At 43.2% G+C, this 10,880-nt stretch overlaps 1 protein-coding gene across 1 annotated transcript in view; it reads right to left on the bottom strand.

Moving 5' to 3' along the window:
* Positions 1 to 4,843: 4,843 nt before the first annotated feature.
* MCOLN2 (mucolipin 2) overlaps positions 4,844 to 10,880 on the bottom strand; it is a 10,179-nt gene continuing 4,142 nt past the window's right edge. Inside the window, 5 exon segments of the mRNA XM_010188973.1 lie at positions 4,844 to 4,880; positions 5,454 to 5,569; positions 6,885 to 7,091; positions 9,654 to 9,776; positions 9,887 to 9,988. Of these exon segments, the coding sequence (XP_010187275.1) occupies positions 4,844 to 4,880; positions 5,454 to 5,569; positions 6,885 to 7,091; positions 9,654 to 9,776; positions 9,887 to 9,988 (585 nt within the window).

Here is a 10,880-nt window from a genome sequence, read left to right as displayed (position 1 = left end):
CCGCGGAAAGGCGATTTCTGATGCGTTTGTTTCCTCCCAGGTGCGAAGTTTTGGCTCCTCCAAGGTGCGGGTAGGGACGTGCAAGTGAGACCCAGAGCAACCCACAGCGGCAGAGGTGTAAAGGGTGCTGCTGCCTGAAGAGCCTATGAGAAGGTCCATCAGTATTTGCATTTCGGCAAACAAAAGCAAAACCAAATAAAACAGCAATAACTTCCATGAGTAGATCAGGGCAGTGCAGGCAGCTGCTGCTTCCTTCCAGCATCACACGTAGCCGGTTTTTTTCTTATTAATCATGGTATGAAAAGCGAACAAGAACCACCTTACACTCAACACAGTGATACAGAAACCTCGATGCTCATGTCAGCTTCAAAGGGCAGGACCTGGCACACACAGCTTTAACACAAAAGACAAGCCAAAATTAAATGTAGAAGGGGATACAAGATCAAATTAATCTGAAGATCACAATCAGATGGATCTGACCCATTGCTACCTACCCAGATCATTTACTGAGACCAGGCACGTACCCAACAAGTACAGAGCTACTCACAGGTCTTCTCAGAGCTGGGAGCTGACAAAAGGAAATCTCAGCACAGTGTCTGCTCCACTTCTCTGAAATCCTGGTGATGATTACAGCATGAAACCCAGTGTTAAAGACTAGGTGGAGCCTTGCATGTGAACATTATCTAGGAAATGCCAAACCGCCTCCACTCCAACAGCTTTTTCTTGTTTTACCCATAAATAGAAGGCCCCAAAATAAGACCCCAAATTCTTACCCACCCTGTCTCCCTCACTTGAATGCTCACCTTGAAGATGGCTCAGGAAGCTTTCTCCTCCTTCCTGCCTGTTTCTTTCTAATGCAACCTTCTCACTGCCTTTCTATCCATTGCTCTGCTCCTTTTGTTAAGTCCTATAAGCAATTAGCAAAGGCTTCTTATTCCCAGGGAAAAAAGGCAACCAAAAGTAACAGCTTATTTCCAGAACACTCTACAAAAGCTTATGCTCCATCTCTACTTCATTACTGTGCATCACCTCCTTAGCAGCTGGAGTCAGCAACCGTACTCAAATCTGTATTAATGCACAGAATTAAGAGTCAACATATGCCAGACTTCCTGTTAAGTTCAACCTCCATGGAATAGAGAGTCAATGAGAAGCTCCAGCAACTGGCTTTTATCTTTTTTCAAGAGACAAAACCACCAAACAGATGGTGAAGACACAAATTGGTTTCCACAATACATTAATGACCTGCTCTAATATGGTAGGGCTGAAGCAGTAGTCAGCTAGCAAACGGCTCATATGATTTTAAAAAGAATAAATCAATATACTAGATGAGAAAGCTTTATGATTCCATTATAGAAATTAAGACTCAAAAATCAGTAAGAATAAATACTTTCTACACTCCTTTGGCTGAGAAATGTTTTCATTCCCTGAGGATTCTCTCACAAACAAGTATTTACCTGAGCAATGGCTTTGGCAGGTCACACTCCATGTCCTGCTAAATTGGAAAGAAGTGGTTTGAGTCGGACCCTAAGGGCTCTGCACCACGGCTCACAGCGCCAAGGGTAAGGGATTCACCTCGCCTGCTTTAGGGAAGAGAGGCACCAGACCTCAGAAGGTGAGGAGCCTGTCACACCGTTCATAAAACAAAGTACTTCACAACAGGCCAGCCTACCTCAGAGAGCACAGCAAAAACATTAGAGCCATAAAAAACAAATCCCAGCCCAAGGACTTGCCCTGCTGCAGTCAAGTGTTGGCATTCCATGGCCATCGGCAATAACAACATCCCACATGCACAAGAGATGGAAAACTCACACTCGGGCAAGAGCCCTTGAAAGCACGTACTGCCCAATATATATGTATGCCCAACCTGGACAACACATACTTGAACACATTCTATGATTAATTATCCACTAACATAGCATTATCCGCTCTATGTTCAAATCTCCAACCTAAGATTTCTGTAATGGCAGAAGGTAGGTAAGAAAAATACAGCTCAGTTTCAGATGTGCTGGATTTTGGTCCTGTTTACTAGGGAAGTCTTTGATTTAGAAAGAGACATTCCAGCAAGCTACCAGTAAAATACTAGCAAATACAAAAAACACCAGCATCTTGCACATAACAGTCAAGACTGGCCACTCTGTGGGCCAAGAAACTCTGCCAGCAATCAGTTAATGCTGATCACCTCTGCAGTCTACACAAGAGCACTTGGATCACCCAGGGCCCCAAAGCAGACTAAAAAAAAACCAACACTGAGCCCAAAAAGTTCTGTGCATGAAAACCTGACTCTTCTGTCCTGCGTGGAACACAGCAACCCCCTGTTCTAGATGACACAATTCACATCTGTTTGGTGAAAAGACAATTACAGAAAATATCTGCTAAGAGTGTGAAGTTTTAGTTACTGGTTCTTGAACGTTTATCCACAAGCTGTGGTGACAGCTGAGGCCACAGTGGGCATTCCTCTGACTGGGACAGGGAGAAGATCCCATTTCAGCAAACATGCTGAAACACTAAAACATGCAGAGCCTAAAACACATAGAAATGCTCACATGAAGACCATCTCTTCTAGACATCTTGTGTAGCCCAAGCAACACAAGCGTGCTTGTGTGTAAAGTGGCATTAGCTTCAAACAGAAAAAGTACTCATCAAGAAGGCAAATACTAGGAGGGAAAGATTTGAATGATGGCACATCTCCGTCACCCCTGCTCTTACCCCATGGCCAGAAACACTGCAGTTATCAGTACCTCTTCTTTGAGCATCCCAGATGACAGGCAGAGAATGAAGACAGACCTACTAAAGAAATGCTTTTCAACCTACCAAAACATGGTCTGAATCCAGCACTGGAAGAAATTACCAAGACATCTCATCTGGTTTTCTGCTGTTGTTTAGGAAAGTATTTATTCACATTTAATCCAAGAATCAATTATTTTCTCTCCTGCCTTTCATGTCAGGTTCAGGCCAGTCTACCCTACGACCAAACACTGCATCTTCACAGCTCAGTGGTGACTGCTGCTGACGTTTATGGCTGCTTTGGACTCTTCTCCATCTGCAGGCTTCATGGGTATCCTGAAGGTCTCGGTGAGATGGCACTGTGAACTTTTAATGCCTTTGCTCACAGGCAGCAAGTCAGGCTTTTATATCTAGGGATTCAGATAAAAAGTTGCAGTTCTATTAACAAGAATACACACTTTGGACAATGCTCTTAGCAAGCCCTTCCTTTTTCAACAGTTGAGTTTTTGTTCTCCCGACTCCCTGGCAACAGAGCACGAATTTTCCAAGTTCTACTTGCTTTGACCACCATTTTCCTACTTTATGGTTATCTGCTATGCAAGACTCCTGACTCCTATGAGACCCTTCTTCATGTCAGATTCCAAGGAGGAATGAAGCATTTTGAAGAGTCCTCTACAGCTTTCAATATGTCAGGATTTTGGTTAAGTTTTACCAGTGTCATTTACTTCTTACCCCAAACTAAGCTGCTGCTCACCTTACTCACAGAAGGGCAGCATTTCAGATCACCTTTGCCATTTGAAACACAAACAAGCCAGAACTTGCAGAATCCATCATTAACAGCTCAGAACACATGTCAAGACCAAGTATAGCCAGCAGAGTCTGAAGTGAGCATCATCTGCTACGGACAATTTGCTTTTAGGGAGCAGACAGCCCCATCCAAAGTGAAGCATCCAATATAAACAGTCCGCCCGCCCCAGGAACAGTTGTTACCACTGGAAGTTTCCAGAAGCACCTGGGAACACCTATGCAGTACCAAACTGGAGGTGCTCTAACGCTACAGATAGCGCTCTGTGCTCATTGAAAAAGGTTTATAAATAACAGGAAAAACACAGTGCTTTGCAGATGGCCATCCCAAAGACACTTAGAATATCACCTGAGCAAACCAGCCACCAGGCTCAGTGGTTACAAATTTCCCTCCAATTAACACGTGCTCGAAATAGAAGCAATTAGGCAAGTCAACACCGTGGCATTGTTTTAGCCTGAATCTGTCCTCCAGGTTACGGCAACACAAACAGCGCAATACTCGAAAACCAAGCAATAGTCTTTTCATCATCCTTCACATGATGCCTGCCATGGAAGTTTCCAACCACGCAAAAAGGTATTTACCTATAGGCTAAAGTTGTAAGCTTAATTTGGACACCACACACATCAAATATTGTGGGTATAATAGAAAAGACTCACAGCCAAAAAAAGGGATAACAAACTGGTTTTGTTTTCAGTAAAGCTGTTAAAGAAGAGACCAATCTATAAATGGCTTGTGTTAAAATGATATAGAAGAGGGAGAAAAGCCATTATTTTGCACTTTTGTGCAGCTTTGTAGTTTTACATAAGTTTATTTCAAGGAAATTAACTGTGCCAAGCAGAAATTACAGGCTGAATTAATCACTTTAAGTGAAAAACTCCTCCCTTCTCCTTGACTACCTTTTATTTAATACTTGTTAACATTAAGTTATCTTTTAAAAAATTATTTTCATCTAATTCCTTTTCTTATTAAGGACAGCAGTTGGTTCAGGGCCACTTTCCTTCCTCCTAGAGGTGATTCGCAAACAGAGCTCCCATGGACACTGCTCGAGGATCAGCCTTCTTTAATGTGACAGAACTGGGGGCACGACCGCAGAGATCTTCACAGCTCCCCTCCTGACACAGCTTCTGGGCTCTCCTCCTGGTCCGCCAGCGATGCCACGTTAGCAGCTTTCCTTCCCCCGACACCTCAATTCGGTAAGAGCTCACAGCAAGGCAGGTCCAGATACTGGGTTTCATTGCAATTGGGAGAGTTATTCTTTTCCATACAGCTACAGTTTCTTCACATGTATTAGTGGTGAATTTCAATGCGTAATCATCAATTAATAATTATCAGGTTGTCATCACTCTGTCGTCTGCAAAAGAAAAAAAAAAAAACCACAATTTTTCGTTTGTCAAGAACTCCGATAGGAAGCATTTGCCCATACAAAACCAAGCTGCATTTTGAGCCTTCTGTTCCGTGCTGTTCCCTTCCAGCTCCAGCACCTGCACTAGGACAATGAAGCCGAAGCTGCTATAGAAGCAAACGTTCTAGATCTGCACTCCAGCTACCAGACTTGTGCCCTCAGTGCCCTGTGGAGTATTACAATAAAGCATATTTATAATGCTCAAGCAGAAAAAACAAACCTTTTAATCTGCACAATGACTTGGATGTGAAACCTGAAGCTGTACCTGGCTGCAGTTCTCATTAACTGTTTGGCTTTCAGGTGCCCACAGCAGCTCCAGGGACTCCTGCCCACCAGCATCTCACATGCTCCTTTTTGGCTATGAGGTTTCCCTCTGCCAGAATACATCAAAACTGCAAAGCTGCATTTCACAAAAGCCTCAGTACGTAAGTAGACAAGTATCCTACTGCCAAAGTAGTACTTGTTACACCAGTTGAGTGCTGGTGTACGTCTAAGAAAACCACTTAAGAGCACCCTACTGACCTCCTGCAGCAGCAGATGAATGGCACAGAGGTCCGTTCTTTTCTGTAACCCACACTGCCATGGTCTTTTAGAAATTCATGTAGATCTGTTACTGGAAACCCACTTTGTTGGTATTTCTGAAAGACAAAGCATTTTATTTACAACATACAAGAAGTTACTGGGCATGAAGTATTCGAAAATCTCCTCTAGAATGTGATAGCCAAAAGGACTACTTGGTTCATTTGTTCAGTATTGCTGTAGGTAGAAAAAAAACACCACAACTCTGTCCTACAAACAACATGTGCAGTTGGTGGAACAAAGCAATTTAAGTGACATAAAATCCATATTATTCAGAGATTCTCTTACACTTTGTTAGCTGTCCATAAGACCACGCAAATGATCTTGAGTCATCCTGCCATTGATTCCTCCCTGTTCACATCAGCTGCTCTGCTCACCACGAGAGCCCTGGGCTCATTTTCCCTTGGAACCCCAATGCTAGATTTGAAGGGCCCTAATGAGGATATCAGTCATTGCCATGCTCTGCAAAGCACCAGCTCAGCACACTGCAATGGCTCCCCATTGACCCACAAGTGCTCGGAGGGAAGAGCAGCAGTAAAACACCATCTTGCAGGTCAGACCATGTCGTGCTAATTTGTATTTTGAGATGCTTAGAAAGCAGAGCTCGTGCTGGGTCTGAGAGCTGTGGCTCGTGTCAGACCTGCCTTACTCTGCTGGCCCATTTCTCTGACACTAAGACAAGGACAAGAGCTAGAAAGAAAAATCCACGTTGCCTTCCCACTATTTACTGCAGCTATCAGGAACATGGAGAGACAACACTGGAGGGCAAGAACAAAAGGTAATTACTGAAAACTTCATTTCACTTTCAGCCAGTTTATACTGGAAATGGATGGCACAATTTTAACTTGAACGAGAAGCAGTGGGTCTTTCAGAACACATTTCCCTCTAACCACACGTTTCCAAGCAGCACATTAAGCAAGCCTGGACACCTAAATGAGTTTGAGCTCTCTTTGCTCTTCCCACACTCCTGCCAAGGGAATATTCTCTGAGACGCCAGCAAACCCTTCTTGACCACAGTTTGGTGCCATGAGAAGCAGCATTCACTCCAAACAAGACTTCTCCAGTGCTCCATAACTGCCCTTAAAAATCGACTGTTCCCACTCATCCTTCCACTTACATTTCCATTAGTTGTTACCTTTCTGAAGCCAGGGGAAGCAACAAGCAATACAGAAGAGGTACACGCACAAGGATGATTTTCCAAACTAATTATTGCTTAGTCATTTAGATGACTATCCAGTCATCGTCCCAGTTTCACCACAGAAGATGTTAATAGTTTCCACCAGTTATCATAATTAATGCTAGATAGTTTGATGTTGAATGATTAACAAGAATTAATACAAAACTGATTAGAAGTGGAACAGAAAAATGTTTTACCTTTATGGTGTCATAGGAGTCAGTAATGAGTGCAATGAAGAGGCTGAGGATCATGTAAATAAACATACTAATGAAGGAGTACAGGTATAACCGACTGAAGTTCCACACCAGCGTGCTCTTCTGCTGGATCTGAGCAAATGTTGCGAACATATCATCACCGTTGACCAAAGAAAACAGACACTCCGCCACTGTGTTCAGATCTTCAAACTAGAAAATAATGAGTACAAATTATTAACAGAATGTGAAGAGCAATCATCCAGATTAAAGGGAAAGGGAAAAGTGTTATAAAAATAAGTAATATATGGCTTTATAAAGCCAACCCAGTCAGTCAAATGCTACCACATCTTTCCTGTACATTCAGACCGAAATACACACATCACACATGTAGAAGTATAAACTTGACTAAGCATGGACATCAGAAATAAGATTTTTAATCGAGAAATAAACTTGTGATGCTCAGCAGGCAAAACCGTCACTAACTTATCAGAACAGAAAGTTTAAGTTTTAAGCCATTTTAGGCTTGCAGGAAAATATCCTTCCCTTTGCTAAAACACAGATAAAGTGATTTCACAGAATCTACACAGTAAATTGGGGAGGGTAAGCTGGGAACAGAATCCACATCCTCTGGTTTCACAGCTCTGCCGCATTACTGGAATACAGGTAATTAACCCATATTGTATTAAGAAGTTAGAGATAGCATATAGCCTTCAGAATTTGAATGGTCTAAATTGGATTTCTCTTGCAGTAACATCATCTGTCATTCAGAGAGCCCTCTGAGCTGTAGGTACAAGCCATAGCTGTACTGCGAAGCTACTAAGCACACCCTGGACAAAATAATGGTTTCATTTGAAGGACACCCTCTTAAATCCTTAACTCCATTTCTCCAAGCTGGAACATGCCCTGAGGCTAAATTCTATTCAACAACCAGGTAAGCACACTTTCTCCCTCGCTCTGCCCTTCCAAATAACTGCATTCATTAACTGTACTTTATTGGACAATGTGAGTTAATGCACAATGTTTTAATATAGCTATTATCAATGAAGTAACATGACTACACTCACTGGAATGGCAATCCTGTATTAAGACAAGTTGTCAAGAGGCACATGCTTGTAAGAACACACTGTCGCACAGAACAGCAGGTCTGGTTTTACCTATGGCTTTTTAAAAATTATTATTATTAATACTATTATTACCACTACTACTACCACTATTATTATTATTGTTGTTATTATTATTAAAATCATTATCAGACCCAGCAGTGCATTATCTGGGAAGAAAGGGAGCATGGAATGGGTACTTCTTGAGCAATCCCCAAGTTTTGATGCACTGGCACAGAAAGAGCCTTGCTAAGCACTGCTCACCTGTAAGCCCCTAGGGCTGACAACACAAAATGCACGATTCCCACCCTCTCTGGCGGTAGCAGAGGAAGGAAAACTAACGTTCATCTTTCCGTGTCCCTGCCGCTCTCCCGTGTGACGGCAGCGCAGGGAAGGCACATCCCCTTTCTCACCGGGGAAGGCCCGCGGGACGCCCGGCGTGCCCGGTCGGCGCCGCGCAGGGCCACACTGCCCTCCAGCGGGGTGCGGAGGAACTGCCCGAAACAGGAGCCCCCCGACACAGCCACGGGGGCTTTCCCTGACACTGGTCTGTGATGTTTAGCAAGAGGTAACGTTGTCATAGATAAGCACATCATTGGCTACGTTTCTTTTTGCTCAGATAATTAACATACTTGCCGCAGGGAGGTTACAAAAAGTATTTACACTGTGACTATTATAATATACTGAGCCTCTAGCATGAGAGAGGAGCCTACAGTAACCCCGCACTCCATGGAGAAATGCGTTGTCATCAACTTAAAATATGCACAAATTGAATACCTACATTTCCTAAAGGACATAATTACAACACGTTAGAGGAATCTGAGTTCTGGGGGTGCAAGGAGCGGAAACAAGCACGGCAGCCCATGTCTGTTACAATATATACTATGTGTAACCAGAAATCAAAATAAACATCGTTACTGACTAATGGGCATCTAGAATTTATCACAACCCACATCTGCCTTTTTTCAAACTGTCATAGAGACCATCTGCCAGGAAAAAAACCCCAAAGCAACCAGCTTTGCAGTTGTTTTTGCTTGTGTTTTGGAAAATACAAAGCCTTACTGCTGTACCCAGGTTTCAGACCATGTATCAGGTACACACTTCAATATCAACCTTAAAAAAACACCAACAAAACAACCACCAAAAAAACCACACAAACAAAACAAACAAGAAAACCCCACAACGCACCACACACAGGAAGAAAAGGAAACAAGACAAGCATTCATCCGCTCGTTTATGAGTCAGGATTTAGGAACCAAAGTTAAATGGCACAGGGAAGATTTGGAAAAATGAAGTCAAAGAGATCCCCAGAAACGGTAACGGTGAACCAGTGCCTCCTTAACCCAACTGAACTGGGATTGCCAGAAGAGGGCGAACGAGACAAACCAATAATTTACCTCTATCCCCCAGCCAGACACTGCCTGGATGAATCCACCCCTCACAATCACAGCCTGTGTTTGAGATTACACCGAGGTCAAGCAGTGAAAGCAGGAATACAGTTACCTGGTTAAATGGAGCAGGCCGTACACAGGGAAGGAGAAACACTCCCGTGTTCTCCATGTTACCACTTTTAAATAAAAACATGAATTTAAGACCTATTTCTGTTGTTATAGCTAGGACCTATACACACAAAGATATTCACACATCATTAGGCCAGAAGAGGAGTACATACCTTTTCATGATAAGGTCCCAGAACAATCCAACCACAGAAAGTATAGCCAAGATAAATCATCCCAGCACAACAACAAAACCTGAGCACTTTGGGCAATGATGCCTGCATAGTTAAAATGAGCACCTGTATGTCAGGGTGGAAGAAAAGGGAAGGGGGAAAAAGCCACAAGTTAGAGAACTGAGAAAGAGTGACAAATATATACTTTAATTATGAATATTTGATTCCTGTCTTACATTGTAGGTTTGGAAATATCCCAGGTATCTGATGACTCCAACCCAGACAAACAAAGTCGATGTTCCCAGTAAAATGCTGCAGACATCGTAACTTGTGAGGTTCTGAGGGATCCAAACAGAGCAGGCGGTCAAGTTACAGAGCAGCAGGTACATCAGCTTGACAGCTACTCACGTCCCAGCAGTGCAAACAAACAAGGCAGGGAGTCCAACACTGAAAGGATGTTGCTACATCACAAAGTCAGACCAAAGTGAAGTGCAGTTATTTAGTGACAACACCCAAACGCAGTAGTGCTGCAAATGAAAGCACATCTGTGCTGATATTCCTGGAGTTCTGCATGAAGTAAAGCCTTACCTTTAAAGTTATATTGAATATCTCCAAATTTTTGTTTAAAAAAAGGTTAATATATGGTACTGTTTGGCAAACAAGCTCTCATTCACTGTTTAGTAAAACCTGAGCCAACATTTAAATGAAAAGTGAGCCTCAGGACTAAAGCCCTTTCCATGCAACACGCATTTACATCTCTGTACAGGTTGCCATCATTTTACCAGAGGAGTTTATAGCCAGTTCTACTTGCATGTTGCCGTATAAGGCTAAGCAGGAGCTACCCATCGAGCTCAGGATTTCCTACACTCATCCCCCACCTCGCCATACACCTGGAGGCTCTTAAGGGCCTCCTCTGGGCATCTGCCCTTTGAGCCTTAGGGCACATGAAGCAGAGCCTGCCCTGTGTTTCCCAGAATACAGAGTTTTGTGAACACATGTGTTGTTGACATACAGCCCTATTGAAGAAAAATAAGCAACCAACCAACCCACAAACTGAGAAACCCCTGAAGAGCTGCCAGCTGGACAGGACACACTGATTTCAGCAAGCCCAGGCTGGGAGGTCAAGGACCAGCAGGTGACTCTGTCTGTGCCTGTATTTTGGACAGCCCAGCAAGGCAAGCTCTAACAGCCGTGCTTCCAGTCCCACAAGACACTGCTTTATCCAACTCT

This window comes from Mesitornis unicolor, unplaced genomic scaffold (genome assembly GCF_000695765.1).
Source record: "Mesitornis unicolor isolate BGI_N332 unplaced genomic scaffold, ASM69576v1 scaffold47237, whole genome shotgun sequence".
NCBI lineage: Eukaryota > Metazoa > Chordata > Aves > Mesitornithiformes > Mesitornithidae > Mesitornis > Mesitornis unicolor.
This window is presented reverse-complemented; position numbering and strand designations above follow the sequence as displayed.